The sequence below is a fragment of the Gadus morhua genome, chromosome 22 (assembly GCF_902167405.1).
Source record: "Gadus morhua chromosome 22, gadMor3.0, whole genome shotgun sequence".
NCBI classification, from domain to species: Eukaryota; Metazoa; Chordata; class Actinopteri; order Gadiformes; family Gadidae; genus Gadus; species Gadus morhua.
Window position 1 is genome coordinate 7,086,449 of NC_044069.1, and position 17,469 is coordinate 7,103,917.

At 44.2% G+C, this 17,469-nt stretch overlaps 2 protein-coding genes across 3 annotated transcripts; both read left to right on the top strand.

Moving 5' to 3' along the window:
- Window positions 1-1,224: 1,224 nt before the first annotated feature.
- Window positions 1,225-15,123, top strand: slc9a1b (solute carrier family 9 member A1b). Of its 2 annotated transcripts, XM_030346951.1 has the most exons (12): window positions 1,229-1,945; window positions 4,145-4,605; window positions 7,055-7,305; window positions 7,662-7,879; window positions 8,765-8,961; window positions 10,079-10,168; window positions 10,515-10,585; window positions 10,914-11,078; window positions 12,126-12,240; window positions 12,814-12,921; window positions 13,449-13,521; window positions 13,847-15,123. In XM_030346951.1, the coding sequence occupies exons 1-12, from the start codon at window positions 1,708-1,710 to the stop codon at window positions 14,092-14,094; spliced, it is 2,235 nt and encodes a 744-aa protein (XP_030202811.1). In that variant the 5' UTR covers window positions 1,229-1,707; the 3' UTR covers window positions 14,095-15,123. The 2 variants fall into 2 exon arrangements, with proteins under 2 accessions (XP_030202812.1, XP_030202811.1); XM_030346952.1 differs by lacking the exon at window positions 13,847-15,123 and having other exon boundaries at window positions 1,225-1,945; window positions 12,814-13,003.
- Window positions 15,124-15,257: 134 nt separating this feature from the next.
- On the top strand, window positions 15,258-16,809 carry fabp10b (fatty acid binding protein 10b, liver basic). Its single transcript, XM_030346954.1, has 4 exons — window positions 15,258-15,728; window positions 15,809-15,981; window positions 16,426-16,515; window positions 16,634-16,809. Exons 1-4 carry the CDS (start codon window positions 15,662-15,664, stop codon window positions 16,682-16,684), a joined length of 381 nt encoding a protein of 126 aa, XP_030202814.1. The 5' UTR covers window positions 15,258-15,661; the 3' UTR covers window positions 16,685-16,809.
- The last annotated feature ends 660 nt before the right edge of the window (window positions 16,810-17,469 follow it).

The window sequence follows — 17,469 nt, forward strand, 5'->3', positions numbered from 1 at the left end:
CACCCTGAGGATTAGACACTGAACCAATGAGATTGGACACTAAAAGACCCCCCTGGATACTGCTAACATCAAAAGACCCTTTGGGGAACGCTTTTACCCGTTTGGTTTCGGCCCGAATGAGCTGATTACGAAGAAAATAAACAAACAAAAAACACGCTAAATAACTTTTGATAACACTTTATAATAAGGTGCCATAATAAATAACAAAGTTAGCTAATAGTTAATATTTTTTTCATCATTGATTAAATATTAGTTGTTTGCATAACCCTAACCCAACCCTAACACACGACCCTAACCCAACCCTAACCCCTAACCCGCGACCCTAACCCTAACCCTAACCAGCGAAACCCTGTGGTCAGTGAAAGAAAACGATTAAAGGGGTAGTTCAGAATTTTGGACATAGGGCCTGATTCCCAAGTTAGCTCTTTATCATTGGAGACAGTTTAACACATTTCTTTCAGTCCTTCTAGTTGCAGAGTTCGCTCGTGCTAGGCTAGCGCACGGCAACGGGCCATACTAGCCGGCTAATAAAACAGTCTTACCCACTCCACAGTACACTCGAGGTAAATCAATTATAACGCCAGACTATACTAGTAAATGTCTGTGTTGATAGAATAATGTTAGAAATAAAACGAACCTCGCATCGCATTAATCATCGCATTTTGAGCGACTACTTTCTCAGCAGCCGCGGAGGTATCAGTCCGCCGCTGCCACGCCACCAATCGGTTTATCTGTCGGTCCTTCATGGACAGACCCATAAGGGGATGGATGGAGAGTTCAGACAGGAAGCCCCGACAGACGTGGGAAGAAGAGCTATCTAGGTGTGTGGGAACCGCCTGATGTTGTTAGAGGAGGAGATTGTTTGATCAACTGTCATTCCCTTGCCACAATGTGTTGGTATTAGCTCACTTGATCATCCTCATTCATTATTCAATTTGATAGACCGCCAAAACTGAAATAAATACAATTGAGAAGTGGGTGGGTACGTGAGAGACATTCAGACAGAAACAGTCGATATTGTGTGTGTGTGTGTGTGTGTGTGTGTGTGTGTGTGTGTGTGTGTGTGTGTGTGTGTGTGTGTGTGTGTGTGTGTGTGTGTGTGTGTGTGTGGAGGGCTGTTTGCGCGCGCGCACGTGCGCGTGCATGCGTCTTCCCTCCCACGTGTCTTTGCGTATATAACTTTCTGTAGTTGTGTGTAGGGGGGGCATTTTGGGCGGGAGTTGGTTCGGTCGTCGCTCTTCCTCCGATCCAGCAGAGGTCACTTATCCCTGATGAGTTCGGAACCCGAACCCCATGCAGAGTAAGACGCCGAGCTCTACGTGGTGCTGCGGCTCAGTGATGCTATGCACGCTGTAAGTTTCCAGTGTGCCGGAGAGAGAGCCTGCTGCCGTGGTCACCAGCTGATGGGGATTTTACGCAGGCTAGCGATGTAACGGATTCCGCGTAAACAGGGAAGATAACCCCCACAACAATTCAACTTCTGAGGAGCGTAATAGCACTAACTTTTGGATATGATTCTTAAATGTAAAATGCCATTTGAGCCTTTGCGTAAAAGTGGGTCTTGCTGCAGGCTGCACCGCCGTCATCACTCCCCGTCCTATCATCATCTTCGTCGGATCTCCATTTGATTCTCAAGGAGGACGATAGGTTTTTTGGAGAGTTGAGAGCGGGGAGACCGAGGGCTCACCTGCCAACGCCTCCTCAGTGATGGCTCTGTCATGTCAACCGCTGGGGTCGTTCCCTCCACGGCTCAGTGTTTGCGTTCTCTTGATCGTGTTTGTTGCCGCCGCATCGGCGAGTCACGACGCGCCTCAAGACGGCACCCACGATCCAACGAATGTCACCCACAAAAAAGGCTTCCCCGTCCTCTTGTTCAACTACGATCACGTGAGAACCCCCTTTGAGATCTCCCTATGGATCCTCCTCGCCCTGCTGATGAAACTTGGTGAGTCGGAGCCTGCCTCCCCCCTGGCACTTGAGTATTTGTTTATTGATGATGTCGTATATATTTCAACGTCATATCGAATTGCTGAACTGAACACCAACGGTATAGAAGTACAAAGTAATGGCGTTTCACGAGCAGACACACTCGCAATCTTTGTACTTAATCAATTCGGGTAACGGTTCGTTAACACCCCGCACAGCCCCACCCGGGAGGACAAATTGTCCCACCGCATGAACACCCTCCACCACCCACCCTTCACCCCTCAATACAGTTGTCTGCCAGAAATAGATGGATGCATTTGCAAAGGATAACTTTGTAACTAGAGCTGTGTGTGTGTGTGTGTGTGTGTGTGTGTGTGTGTGTGTGTGTGTGTGTGTGTGTGCGCTCTCAATTCTTATCGTGTAAATCACTGTAATCACATAATTGAGGGCTATGACATATTTTGTTCTTGCTAGTGTTAGGTTTGTATTGTCTATAAAGTTCTTGCAGTTATACATTTGTTTTTTGGCAGTTTAATTCAGTATTTTGTATTAAAACAATTGTAAAAGTTAAAAGTAATAAAGTCAACATCAAACCTCATTGCAGAGCACTAATGACAATAAAATCGACCTATCAAAAAATGGAAGTTAACTTGCTAAGAGAGACACCCTTTGCGGAAAACGACAGGGTCCCCTTAGAAGGCCTCTGATTGGCTGAGCAGGGTCGTGCTCTGCTTATCATATGGCCCAGCTGTTGGCTGTCTGGGCCGCTGGGACTTCGTGCTCGCTGGTCCCCGTTTGATAACAAAGAGCGCCCTGTCGGTGGACAAAGCGCGAGGGTTTGGCGTGCGGCTGTACGGACTGAACACACCACTACTGCATACATTAGCTCCACAAACCCGGTGGCTGTTTTATTGATAATGTGTCAGGCTCTGTATATGGGTTCGCAGAGGATGGACAGCATAGCTCGGAGGTTTTTCAATATCGCAGAGATGTTTGACACTTTTCATAAGCGTTGTGTGGTTATCCTGGTTGTCTGTCCTGACACTTAATGTATAAGACGTAATGCACGTTGAGTTCTGTACCCACATAGAGGATACCGATTTTCATTTCAGTATGGAAATGCAGCCTCCTGCATTGTTTACAAGTAAAGCTTGGTTGAACATAAAAACAGAAGCATGTTGATATGAATACTTAATGGGATTAATATACAGGGTCTAAATAATTGTCTCTTTCTCTGTCTGTGATTCACTCTCTCTTGAATGACATGGTTCAATCCTTTCCCAAATGGGGACTAAATAATGGAATCATAACTGCTCTAAAAAACCTAAAAAAGTATTGATTCTCCACAATATTGCACCGTGTTGTTGTCCTCTTGTAAGACATCAATCTAGAGGCAATAACCGCACCATTAGAGTGGCTACAAGCAGAGGCCATCAATACCTAACACGTTGTGAAGAGGGATAGGGGAGTTGGGTTGCTCTTTCATGGCTCCCTCATCCCCAGATAAATGCTTTGCAGCCTGTTTGATCATTTGGTTCGCAGTATGATTCTGTTGACTCTGTTGAATCGATCGCTTCTCTTCTTTTTCCCTTCTCAATCATTTCTTTCTTTCTTTCTCCAGCTTTATCTCTGTCTCTCTGCCTATGTGCCTCTCTCTCTCTCTGTATGTCGGTCTGTCTGGCTGTGATAAAGTGCAACAACAAAGCCAATTGATCTGTCTCTAAGTTGCGGATACATTATCAAAGTAGATCTCTCTCTATCAAAAGTTTTAGAGTAACAATGCGGAACTCCATCTCTCTCTGTCTCTCTGTCTCTCTGTCTCTCTGTCTCTCTGTCTCTGTGTTAAAGTGCTCCAGTTGCAAAGTTGATTTATCTTGATCTCTGAAGTTGCTCCTACAGTATCATAAGTGGGTCCGCCTCACTTTGATGGAGGCCTCGAAACACAATGCACACGTCTCTCACTCCCTCTCTCTAGAGAACTACTCCAACCAATACCCCTCTTTAGAAAACTACACAAACCACTCACCACCACTACCTCTCTTAAGAACTACACTTACAAATCGGACACACAGCTCTCTCTCTCTCTCTCTAAAGAACTACGTTAACCACTCACCAAAATCTCTTACTGGCTCACTAAGAGAACGACACTATCCAATCTCTCACACGCCTCTCTCCCTAAAGTACCGCCCCTCTCTGCCCCTCCCCCCCCCTCCCCCAGGGTTCCACGTGATCCCGCGGGTCTCCCAGGTGGTGCCCGAGAGCTGCCTGCTGATCGTGGTGGGCCTTCTTGTGGGGGGCTTCATCAAGGCCATCGGCGAGAAGGCGCCCGCCCTGGACGACACCCTCTTCTTCCTCTACCTCCTGCCCCCCATCATCCTGGACGCCGGCTACTTCCTGCCCGTCCGGCCCTTCACGGAGAACGTGGGCACCATCCTGGTGTTCGCCGTGGTGGGCACCCTGTGGAACGCCTTCTTCATGGGCGGCGTGATGTACGGCGTGTGTCAGCTGGAGGGCGGGCAGCTGGCCAGCGTGGACCTGCTGTCCTGCCTGCTGTTCGGCTCCATCGTGTCGGCCGTGGACCCCGTGGCGGTGCTGGCCGTGTTCGAGGAGATCCACATCAACGAGCTGCTGCACATCCTGGTGTTCGGAGAGTCGCTGCTCAACGACGCCGTCACCGTGGTGAGGAGGAGTGAGGGGTGGCGATATTTGTGGCGTTGGGGAAAGTAGAGTTTGTACGACGGACGTGGGTTCTCGAGGTCACACCTTGAGCGGTGGTTCTCAAGGTCACACCCTAAGATCCACAACCGTCGTGTAAACTCTTTCACCATTGGTCAAAAGGATGGTGTGATTCTACGCTTGGTGTAGAATCCCTGCCCGCTAACTGATCTGGAACGTGAGATGGGTTTAGACGGTCGTGACACAGGTCGGTTACACCTATAGGGAAAACCACCACCTTGAAGGCCACATTCAGTGTGCAGACTCTACTCTTTCGCCCTTGGTCCAAACAGCTGCCTTTTTATAGTTCCCCCACTTGCATATAATGTTTGGTGTGGTTATATCTCCTTCGACCTCAGTGCAGTCTTTTATCTTAATTTACACACACACACCTCCTTTTTCCTTGACTTTGGTTATGAAATGGTTGCTTGGTTACTAAGTAGTTATTTTCATTGAAAATACAGATCATTCTTGTTTAAAACATGGTCGATTTGTGTTCTTCTGCTCTGTTATGATTGCGGTCAAGGCCCTGTCTTCATCTCTTCATTTCTCTTTCCATGGGACTTTTGTGTGTCGGTTATGAATGAAGCAGACTATCTATCTAGGAGGTCATTCAGAACGGAGGCACAAGTGCACTCGTTCTCACTCTCACCCTCACTCTCATTCACACACTGCGTGTCAGTTCCCTTCGAGCAGAACAGCTGTCAGGCGTTTCCCAGTCATACACTGCACCAATTTCTTCTCGTGCGTGTCAAGTTTTGTTTGAATAAGCAAGCGTATCGTCCGGGATCTTAAGCAAATCCACCATCTCAGTCAATATTATCATCACGATTGCAGAGAAACGTATCTCTTATCTGTGTTCATGTAAGCGCCTACTTTGTTTCAGAGCTAGAGAACTATTGTGCTTTGTGACCGTGTTTGAGTTCAGCACCATGATGCAATGCATGTTTAGGCTGTTGATAATGAGTCCGCCCACATACATAGCCAGGAAGTCACATGACCATCCCTGACCTTTCATTGGTCTCAAGGGACATAATCTCTCTGAATGTTATTGGACTACACTACACACATCGTTTTACCACATGATTCCAATAGGCCTGGGGTGGCTTTGTTAAAACGAGTCCAGCATAGTATATGGCAGGGTTGTGTAGTGGTCTGGATACTTTTTTTCCCAGACTAAGGATTCTGTGTTTGGTCCCTGAAGTGTGCATCCTTGAGCAAGATGACTGGCTGAAGGCTTCTGCTCAATTACAAAATTGTAATTTGGTTTTTTAAGTCTTTAAAGGCTCAGATCCGTTGACTGCGTTCTTTAAATGTTGCCGGTAGACACACAGCAAATTAATTAAACCGGTTCTTCAGAGTATGCCATTCCTCTTTATCCATCTAAATTAATTTGCGGTCTAATTCCAATTTGTTCCAGACATAAAGTGCTTTCAGGATATATCATCCCTGTTCATTTCCGCGCTTCGTTGGATACCGAACCTCACTCGACAGAGAGAGGTCGACTACACAGGAAGTAAAAAAAATAAAAATTAATCTTCGGCCTTGGTACAAAAGGTTGTAAGGTCTTCTTTCTAATGGGGCATTGGTTCTGCTTGTGTTTGGAGGTTTCCCAGAATGTCTATCTATTCTATTCTTAGCCCAGGCTTCGTTGAGGTTTTTCTGCTAGGCTGCCTTTCCAGGGAGAAAACGGCAGCATCACATGGTCGTTGTGTACGAGGACCCTGGAGTCAAACCCGGCATTAGAACACACAGTGGTTGCCATAAATGGAAGAAATCGAAAGTTGCCAAGGCATAAAAAGTTGTAATAAGTGATGCAATTACTTAGTAGTGGCTAGTGTATTTCTTTAGAGAGAGCTATTGGTGAGTGGTTTGTGTGATTTCAAGTATGAGCTCTGAATATCTGAACGCAACAGGCCATAACAATTATACTCCCGTTGCTTAACACCCATTGGCCAGTTAAGGACAACAGCCACTGATTGACAAAACAGTTGGAAATGAGCAATCAGCCCTAGTTGTTTAACTGACAAGCCAATAATTAAACCGAGCGTATTGACGATAGCGATTGGTTGAATTTCAATCAAACCTGCATCTGATTGGCTCTGCAGAGCGCACGGTCATGAAACGAGTGATATAATAATAATAATAATAATAATAATAATAATAATACATTTAATTTAGAGGCGCCTTTCAAGACACCCAAGGTCACCTTACAGAGCATATAGTCATCATACATTTTTTAAAAAAAAAGACATTGTGGAAAAAATAAATAAATAAATAAACATAAGCAATAAGAAATAAATAAAACAAAAACAAGACAAAACAAAACAAAAAAAAAAAGTGCTTAAAGTGATTAAATGATTAAAGTGCCCTTATGTATCTAAGCTTTGTGCGTCCCCCCGCCCTCCTTCAGGTCCTCTACCACCTGTTCAAAGAGTTCTCCGCCGTCGGCACAGTGACTGTGCTGGACGGCGTGCTGGCGGTGGTGTGCTTCTTCGTGGTGTCCCTGGGCGGCCTGCTGGTGGGCGCCATCTACGGCGTGCTGGGCGCCTTCACGTCCCGCTTCACCTCGCACACGCGCGTCATCGAGCCCCTCTTCGTCTTCCTCTACAGCTACATGGCCTACCTCTCGGCCGAGGTCTTCCACCTCTCCGGCATCATGTCGTGAGTACCATTGGGCGGTTCGAGGTTTACCACAATAAGAGTCCCCGTGAGCAGAGGGGGGGGGGGGAGGCAAATCGAGGTCCTTATTGGCAAATAAAAGTTCCCTAAGAAGATGGTTCAACCACACCCTTCATGTCCTGCACACGTCTTAACAAACATCTGCCTTCAAATAAAACGCTTTAGTTTTGAAGGCAAGGCGCCTCAATGCTTGGTACGCTGGACTCCACACTGCCTCCCATTGGCTGATGGCAGCACAACACGCAGTAAAAAAGCGATAACATTTATTTCGCAGGAAGATAAACAACAGAGCGAACAATCGTCTCCATCTCCTGAACGGTTTTCCATCTTGTCTCCAGGCTGATCGCGTGCGGTGTGACGATGCGTCCCTACGTGGAGGCCAACGTCTCCCACAAGTCCTACACAACCATCAAGTACTTCCTGAAGATGTGGAGCAGCGTGAGCGAGACCCTCATCTTCATCTTCCTGGGCGTGTCCACGGTGGCAGGCCCCCACGCCTGGAACTGGACCTTCGTGGTGGTCACCGTCGTCCTGTGTCTGGTGTCGCGCGTCATGGGTGAGCAACGCCGGAGATTGTTGTTGTTGTTGTTGTTTTTTGCATTTTTATGCTTTATTATAGAGTGAGATAGAGAGGAAGGTATGGGAGATCGAGGCATGCAGCAAAGGTTTTTTTCTAATTTGTCTGTGAGACTAGGTCGTGTCCAATTAGTTTAAGGTCTGTGGCTATAAGGGATTTTATTTGATTGTTTATTGTTGTTTAAGTGATGATTTTGAGTGGATCCAAATGCTCCAGCATTACGTTTTGCTCAGTAGAAGTCCTTGGCCGAGAGGAGGGGACAGTTTGAGGTTCCTAAAATAAAAGTCCTTAGCAGGGGAGACGGTTAGGGGAGTCCGAGATAAAGGTTGTTAGCAGGTGGGGGAGACGGTGAGGGGATGCCAAGATAAAGGTCCTTCACAGAGAGGGGGAGACAGTGAGGGGAGACAAGATAAAAGACCTTCACAGAGAGGGGGAGACAGTGAGGGGAGACAAGATAAAAGACCTTCACAGAGAGGGGGAGACAGTGAGGGGAGACAAGATAAAGGTCCTTCACAGAGAGGGGGAGACAGTGAGGGGAGACAAGATAAAGGTCCTTCACAGAGAGGGGGAGACAGTGAGGGGATGCCAAGATAAAGGTCCTTCACAGAGAGGGGGAGACAGTGAGGGGAGACAAGATAAAAGACCTTAGCAGAGAAGGCGGAGACAGTTAGGGGTCTCCAAGATAAAAGTCCTTATCAGAGAGGGGGAGACAGTTAGGGGTTTCCAATATTAAAGTCCCATGCTCAGGAAGTTTAGAAAGTAAAAGTTAAAGCTAATTTTCTGGGGGGTTAATCCTCGACTTCTTTTTTTTATATGAATTAATTCTGACATTTTTTCCCACTCTTTCCATATCGTCTGTTTCAGGAGTGATTGGCCTCACGTATGTAATTAATAAGTTCCGCATCGTCAAGTTGACGAAGAAGGACCAGTTCATCGTGGCGTACGGCGGCCTGCGAGGCGCCATCGCATACTCCCTGGGCTTCCTGCTGCCCGACCACCCCATGAAGACCCTCTTCCTCACCGCCATCATCACCGTCGTGTTCTTCACCGTCTTCGTCCAGGTGAGAGAGAGCTCCTGGTACAGAGAGTACGTTTTTTTTGTCAGTGAAAATTGGGCGTATTTGGAAATGAATGTTGTTCTTCGGTTTTATTGTTTCTCGGAATACCGAAATGTTCCTTTTAATTTTGTTGAAAGTATGTAGGATTCTTCATTGTATCTGTTTATAGAAAACGGTCTTAACCATTGTTTTTTGAAAGGATGGGGTGAATACATTGGGCGGCTGGCTAGTGTTTCTATATGTTCTAGGACAGGGGTGTCAAACTCATTTTGGTTCAGGGGCCACATACAGCCCATCTGATCTCAAGTGGGCCAGACCAGTGAAATAATGGCAAAATAACCTACGTCAACTCCAAATCTTTAGCTTTGTTAGTTATAGCAGTGCATGAGCAATGAGATTAGGCTACATAAGATCAAACTGTTTTGTAGGCTACTGAAGCTGAGAATGATATACTGCACAATATTCATTGTCTTTTAACATGAAACCTGAGTAAACTTATTTTCAAAGATCTGTATTCATCAGAGTGCAAACATTTCTGAAAGAGCATCACAAGAATTACGCCCAGGCCTTCTTGCTGATTAACTTTTTTTTTTCTCACTGCAGTCTATTTGCTGCTGCTGGCTCCTGAAACTTGGCATCTTTTAGTCCTTACGAGTGCATCAATATCATATTTCTCCTTCATATGGTATTGTAGGTCAGCCGAATATTATATTCTTTGTGCACTGAAACTTGCTGATTACATACCAAGCACACTGCTTTTGTATTCACCTCTCTGAATAAATAATTCTCAGTCCATTTTTCCTGGAAAACTCTGCACGCTGAATCCACTTTTTGGTAATGGGGATGTCAAATGTGGAATTCCTTCCTTTTTTTGTTTTGGCTGCCCCCTAGCGGCTGGAGGGAGCATTTTGGTTATTTCTTTAGAAAATCACAACTCCTCACAGGAATGGGCTAGAGACTTACTTTTTTTTTGTTGACATACTCAGAAATTAATGCTCTACAAGGCGCGGGCCTGATGAAATCATCTCGGGCCGAATGTTTGACACCACTGTTCTAGGAGATACAACAGGGCATGAACAACATGTGGTAAGGCTTCTTAACGTGGTGATGGGGTTCTCAGGGCATGACCATCAGGCCTCTGGTGGAACTGCTGGCCGTGAAGAAGAAGAAGGAGACCAGGAGGTCCATCAACGAGGAGATCCACACCCAGGTCAGAGAGAAGGAGCCGTCGCATCATAATAATAATGATGATGAATATCATTACGTTTCTTTTAATATATTTTATAATATAATAATATATGAATACAATTTTTCGATAAGTATAATACTTTATATATATTTAAAGCTCCAAGTGCCCAATAAAATATAATATAAACCATGAGAAGAACAGAAACATTTACATAATGTAGCCGACACTTCAAATCAATAGTGGCTTTCAAATGAGTCCGATCAATACAAACAATCAATATCGGGGGTAACTTAATGCCTCCTTGTTGTGCTTTGGTTCCTGTTATTTTCTCTGATGATTAATAATTGATAAACCATGTCTGCATTAGTTCCTGGACCATCTCCTGACGGGCATTGAAGGCGTCTGCGGACACTACGGACATCACCACTGGAAAGACAAGTAGGTCTTTGCTCTGGCCAACACCCCTCCACCATGCACCAGGCACGACTTAGTACTTGCCTGGAACTTTTTTTGAATTTAGCATTATAAAAATATTGACCTGTTCCTTTTTTATTTACTTTTTTTAAATACACGTTGCCCCGGCAATTTAAGCTACCTTAGTTTTGTTTATTTTAGCTTATGTTACCATAACTTATCTTAGTTTATCTCGGTTTATCTGACCTTATCCTTAAACTACATTTATAAATGTAGCTTTTTAAATTTACGTTATTTAAATAGTGACCTGTCCCTTTAATTTATCTTCATTTACATATGCCCCGCCCCCCAGGCTGAACCGCTTCAACAAGACGTACGTGAAGCGCTGGCTGATCGCCGGGGAGCGCTCCATGGAGCCCCAGCTCATCTCCTTCTACAACAAGATGGAGATGAGGCAGGCCATGATGATGGTGGAGAGCGGCAGCTCGGCCAAGCTGCCCGGACTCATATCCATGCAGTAAGACACACACACACACACACACACACACACACACACACACACACACACACACACACACACACACACACACACACACACACACACACACACACACACACACACACACACACACACACACACACACACACACACACACACACACACACACACTAGGGATCGACCGATATATCAGTCGGCCGATATTATCGGCCGATATTCGCGTTTTTTACGTGTATCGTATCGGCCGATACGCGGCTGTTTTTCGCCGCGTATTTTTTTAAAAAAAATTTTTACTTGTTCTACCTCACCTGTTTTTAATATTGGTTAAATATTGTTCATCTACTTGTTCTTACTTGTTCTACTTCACCTGTTTTTACTATTTGTTAAACATTGTTTTTTATATTGAAGTTCAATAGATGTTCATTAAAAAAAAAAATAATAATAATAATCAGCTCAAGAAAATCGGTATCGGCGTATCGGCTAAGGCTGATGAAAAAAATATCGGTATCGTATCGGCCCTAAAAAATCGGTATCGGTCGATCCCTAACACACACACACACACACACACACACACACACACACACACACACACACACACACACACACACACACACACACACTCTCTTAGTGAAACACCTTAAGTCACCCATCGTTTTTAAATTAGCTCTCATCCCATCTCATCTCACTCTCATCTCTCATCTCACGCACACCTACACACACACACCTACGCACAGACATGCACACGCGCCGAGTGATAGCCGCGAAAAGCTATTTTGAGTTGAAGATGGAGCTTGTCTGTGGAAGGTGACAATTGTGCTATCTTAGATTATAAGTGAGATTACGTTGTGAGATATGAGAACACTATTATTCAGGTGTTACAGCAGCAAAACAACAGATGAGATGGATGTTGAAAAGGGGATTTATTTGATGGTGGTTATAAAAGTTGTGTGTGTGTGTGTGTGTGTGTGTGTGTGTGTGTGTGTGTGTGTGTGTGTGTGTGTGTGTGTGTGTGTGTGTGTGTGTGTGTGTGTGTGTGTGTGTGTGTGTGTGTGTGTGTGTGTGCAGGAACATCCAGCCCAAAGTGGAATCCAGAGGGAGAACCATACCCAAGATCTCCAAGGGCAGAGAGGAGGAGATCCGGAGGATTCTACGGTCCAACCTGCAGCAGACCAAACAGAGGGTAGGTCATAATGTTTTGTCTTTGAGACCTCTGTATGGATATAGATTCAATTCAAGATGGAGACTGAACCATTTGAACTCTTGAATGTGATTTTAGAGCGAGAGAGCTGAAGAGGGCAAGATTTTGAAACTATACAACCAAAATGTAAAGAATGGATTATCCGGACAAATCAGGAAGGACGTACCCTTAAGCGTCTTAGAGTACCATATTAAGCGCTACATAAATTTCATTTATTATTATGATTATTATTACCCTGATTGGTTAGACATGAGCCCAGTCCAGTGTAAGAAGACAAAATAATTTACAACAGAAATAGGCGTGTTAACTTGCAACAGACTTTCTCAAATAATGATAGCCAACCCATTGTTATGACATTCTGTCAAATTACACTCAAATAATAGCTTTATATTGAAATATAAGCTTCAAAATAAAGAGGTTCATTCATAAAGATTGTGTGTTCCACACTTTGTGTGACTTCACCGTTTTCAAACCTTTCCTCTCCAGCCGTTTATTCTGTAACCGCTGACCCTCCCCCCCCCCCCCCTCGGTCTGTGTCCTCCCGTCTGTCCTCAGCTGCGGTCGTACAGCCGCCACGACCTGTTCGCGGACCCCTTCGAGGACATGAACGAGAACCTCAGCGAGATGCGCTTCCGGAAGCAGCGGGTTGAGATGGAGAGGAGGGTACGTCTCCGTGTGAATGAAGGGCGAAGCGCTGAAGAGCGGTTGTTCTGCCGCGTGTTCCCCATCTCTGCATAGCGATCTGGTTGGTCCAGCTCGAGTTTTGAAACTTTGTATTTCTATATACCACACTGTGCAACGGACCAACTGTCTTTTAATGTTCATTATCATTGATTGTGGCAACGGCTCAATTGCATTAGGGTCTTGGCACTTATGTCTATGAACGTCTTTACTGTACCGACAGCGATATATTGTTATTAGTCTTTCTTCGGACAAATGTAATTATTGTAAATCGCTTCGGATTAAAGCATCTACTATGCGCCCTCAATTTGCCAATTTTTTGTTAACCAAATATCTACAGAAGGCTGTTTCTTTGCCCCCTTTGGATTGTGGTGGTTTATGAACGATCCAGATGTACGCTAACCTGTGTGTGTGTGTGTGTGTGTGTGTGTGTGTGTGTGTGTGTGTGTGTGTGTGTGTGTGTGTGTGTGTGTGTGTGTGTGTGTGTGTGTGTGTGTGTGTGTGTGTAGATGAGTCACTACCTCACTGTGCCCGCCAATCGACAAGAGACCCCACCGGTGAGAAGGGTCCGCTTTGAGTCAGGTGAGACACTCGCACCACGGTACCGAGTCATGAACATGTCTCGGCAGTTTGTATTCCCAGTGTCATTCTTCTATTGTGAAGGAATTGGCTTTATAACATACCTTTGAATGTAGGGAATATAGGAAATAGTACCTTTTTATGGAAAGGGAATAATAACCAAAACATCCTTAAAATGTTTTTTAAAGTGTCTCTCTTGTGGCAACCTGACCAGATTAATAACCCTATTAAGAATACTACCCCTTGGATATTGGCAGTTGGTATCTTCATTGGTACACCAGACTACACTTTTGACATCATTGTCTCTGATTATGTGTGTCTTCACCAGACGACCAGGAGAGTTCCAGAGAGAGTTCCGGCGTCAGGGCTCGCAACGTCGGGCCCTACTCCTCTCCAGCCGATGCCATCAGCGTATTGGAGGAATCCCCTCCTCTGAGGCCCAATCGGAGGAGCGATGGCGGGGCCAGGCGGAGCACGGAACACGGAGCACAAGCGACGGACGACGACGACGCGGAGGAAGAGACGGGAGAACCCCCGACACAAGCGCGACGCGTCAGCGACCCCGGTCCGAACTAGCACATACTACGGACGATAAAAACGACTTTATATCGGGACGACTCGACAAAAGCATATCCCAAACTGAAACTGAAAGTGGCGGACGCGTTCGGGCTTCCTGCTCTTCGAGTTTATTTAAAAACATCACAGAAAAGCCACATCTATCTCAGACATTGACATGAGACGATTTTTTTTGGTTGTGTTGTTGTCATATTTAAATTATTTGCCAGTGTTTCTGTCATTACATTTTCACACGTTTAATATTTTATACTGAGATAGCCTACGTGCGAAGAAAATAAGTAAAAGAATGTATGAAAAAGTGCTTTGTCATTGTTACTGTGACTTGAGTACACACTGCTTCCTAATAAGAGGAGATGTCTGAACAGTGTCTTGGCAAATAAACATACTCCTTTCTAACAATGTTTAAAACATTGTAGTCTTGAAGCAACGCCTAAGGTTCGAGCTAAGGTTTAGCTCGATGTCGTTCCCTACTCATGGCACAGATATTAAGAAATTAATATTCCAGGAATCATCCGCAGACCAGTTTAACCAGTATTCCAAAATGACCAGAAAACAATCTTTGCACTTAATTGTTTGGTTTTGCAGCACTTCTGCATGAATGTTGAATGTGTTTTCGTTCAGGAACTGAGCGACGTAAACGGACAACCCTTTTCATCACCAAAAAAAATGGGGTTACCATGAAGGGTTCCCATCCAAAAAATAGTGTTCAGTTTCGTTACAATCCTCAGGAGGGTCCCTATCTTGCGTTGCCTGTTTCTCGCTAATGTGCTTTGTTGTGTCATCTTGAAATGCCACAAAAGAAGATCTCGGACAACAAGTGTCCGTTAAAAAATGTATATATTTCCACCTTGGAAGTTCCTGCACTGTCAGAACCGAAGTAAAGAGTGAAACACAGACCTGTGAGACCATAACTTGCCTCTGCACAGTGATGTATATGCCAGAGCTTTTTGCTGTTCGCAGATGTTTGCTTTAAAATGTATTGTTTTTGTGTGCCAAAGACACTGTTTATATTAAAGTGAATATTCTGATGCCAAATGTGAATTTATTTGTCAAATTAAAAGAAAATACTTTACAGAAGTACCTTGAATAAAGACAGCTGTGTCTTTGTTTCTCCAATAATGAATTGACATAAGATGTCAATTAAATTGTGATTTAAAATCACAATTTTACATCGTAGAAATAGAGATAGCCTTGTAAATAATTTAAGCTCATATATTTCCCCCTTTTTTAATTATTTGGCCACCTGTTAACCAACAAGTAGCCTATTAAAATGTAACCAAGCCACGGCGGCTTGAAAGTGAAAACATTTGTTATAGTCATGCTCAAGTCATTATGTCTCTTCTCCACTCCTCCTGTTTCAACAGCTGAACGGGTAGCCAAGTAGTGGAGGGGGAAAGTAAGTACTGCCGTGGTCTCCCAGGGGATTTATTGTATGAATAACAGGGACTTCGAAGTACCCAACATGCCAACCTTCCGTGCGTTTGTTTGTACGAGGGGTTCGCAACGCCATGGACAACACAGTCGACAGGCTGCATAGGATAATCAGTATAGCAAACCAACAGCAAGCATGGACTACAACGGAACCTGGAAGGTGTATTTTGATGACAATCTGGAAGGGTTTCTGAAAGCAATGTGTAAGAAACGCCGTTGGTCGATTTTTGTTGAACTTTGGTCAGATATGGTTGTTTAACTTTTGTTTGCTTTTATTTGAAAGCTGTACCTGAGATGATGATCAAAATGTCCAAGGACGTGAAGCCGGTGACCGTCATAAAGCAGAACGGCCCTGACTTCACCATCGAGGTGAAGACGCCCGTACGCACCAACGTCAACTCCTTCAGCCTGGGGAAGGAGACGGAGATCACCGCTATGGATGGGAGGAAGTTCAAGGTAGGTCTACTTCCAATAGTCAGTTATTAGGAAGTTATGGATTGATCACCGGGGCGAGAAGGGGGGATCGTAACAGATTAATACATGCAAACCAATACAAAAAACAAAAACAAAATTATAGATCAATAAAGTTAGACCAATGAAATACACTAATAAAGATGACAAATTTTAAAAGAGGCCAAAATAATGAAAGCATCTCAGCTCTGATCCTCCCTGCCTCTTGAGGTGTACAGCCTTTATAAAGCATTAGTAGTCTACCAACCCTAAACTATAGCCTAGTTTAATTTTTATTTCTCGTATAAACAAAAAAACAGCAATTTCCTTATATTTTTCTGTATTCTCTTTCTTAAAAACCATCTTCAATATTTTCATCATTCTTCATGTATCTTTAAATTAATGAATGATTGAATGAATGAATGAATGAATGAATGAATGAATGACCAGTGTACAGTCAGGGAAGAGGAGGGGAAGCTGGTGTTCGAAACAGACAAGTTCACCTCTGTTCGTGAGATCCAAGGAGAGGACATGGTGGAAGTAGGATTAATTTTGATTCATTCAATGATCAATGGATCAATGTTTTGTTTTTTAGAAGTCCAATTGCAGTATGACGAAGGCATAATCAACAGATTTAAGCATCTCTTCCTATCTGCAGACGGTGACTGCTGGCTCCGCGTGCCTCATCAGGAAAAGCAAGCGGGTCTGATGAACGTCGGCAACTACCAATATGGCCACCAGATCGCGCCAAAGCCTTCCTCAAACGACATTAAATGATTTGAAGCAAATAAAATAGTTGTCGGTCTTTAATACCGTTTCGCTATGTTAAACTATTATTGTCGATTGTTTATTTTTTTTATGCTTTTCTTCTATACACATGATGATTGGGTTGTTCACGGGGTTAGACAAGACTAACGGAAAGGCCTAGTGTTCACGGTAATGAGAGGATCTAGTAAGGGTGGCAGAAGAGAGCGAGGATGGATATGTAAATACCGCAGGGAAACTCAATGTAACAATCAGTACAAATAAAGGATGACAGACATAATAGATACATTACATCAGCTTAAAAGGGGCTGGAGTCCGGAGATAATGAGTTTCAGGAGAGAGGATGTCGCCAGGTGTGAAATAGGGAAGTAAAATGTCCAACCAAAGTGGAATCTCACGGTCAAAGCCATTTTCGTGTAATAACAAGTTAAAACCAAATTGGGTTTCCTTAATAGGAAGCGAAAGGTAAAACAAAAAAAAAAGGTAATATTGTCAGGATTAATTTTTCCACGTCTGTTGCTATGCAAGGGACTGGATTATGCACTGGAAACAATATAATAATATATAATATAATTAAACAAATATCATTACTTGTAGGCCAATTTGTATTAACAGAGAAACACCTCACACTCCAGTGCAGTGAGGTGCCGGTATTTATTGTTGTTGGTAATTCGTTCCCCCAACAACCACGCTTCACAATACATTGTCATTTTCTTCTTTTTTTATTAC

Bases quoted from the DNA above. Each gene is read 5' to 3' on its own strand.
- slc9a1b (XM_030346951.1), top strand. From the start codon at position 1,708: ATGGCTCTGTCATGTCAACCGCTGGGGTCGTTCCCTCCACGGCTCAGT. The intron at 7,306-7,661 runs GTGAGTACCATT...TCTTGTCTCCAG, and splicing joins CACCTCTCCGGCATCATGTC to GCTGATCGCGTGCGGTGTGA. The intron at 7,880-8,764 runs GTGAGCAACGCC...CGTCTGTTTCAG, and splicing joins TCTGGTGTCGCGCGTCATGG to GAGTGATTGGCCTCACGTAT.
- fabp10b (XM_030346954.1), top strand. From the start codon at position 15,662: ATGGACTACAACGGAACCTGGAAGGTGTATTTTGATGACAATCTGGAA. The intron at 15,982-16,425 runs GTAGGTCTACTT...ATGAATGACCAG, and splicing joins TGGATGGGAGGAAGTTCAAG to TGTACAGTCAGGGAAGAGGA. The intron at 16,516-16,633 runs GTAGGATTAATT...TCCTATCTGCAG, and splicing joins AAGGAGAGGACATGGTGGAA to ACGGTGACTGCTGGCTCCGC.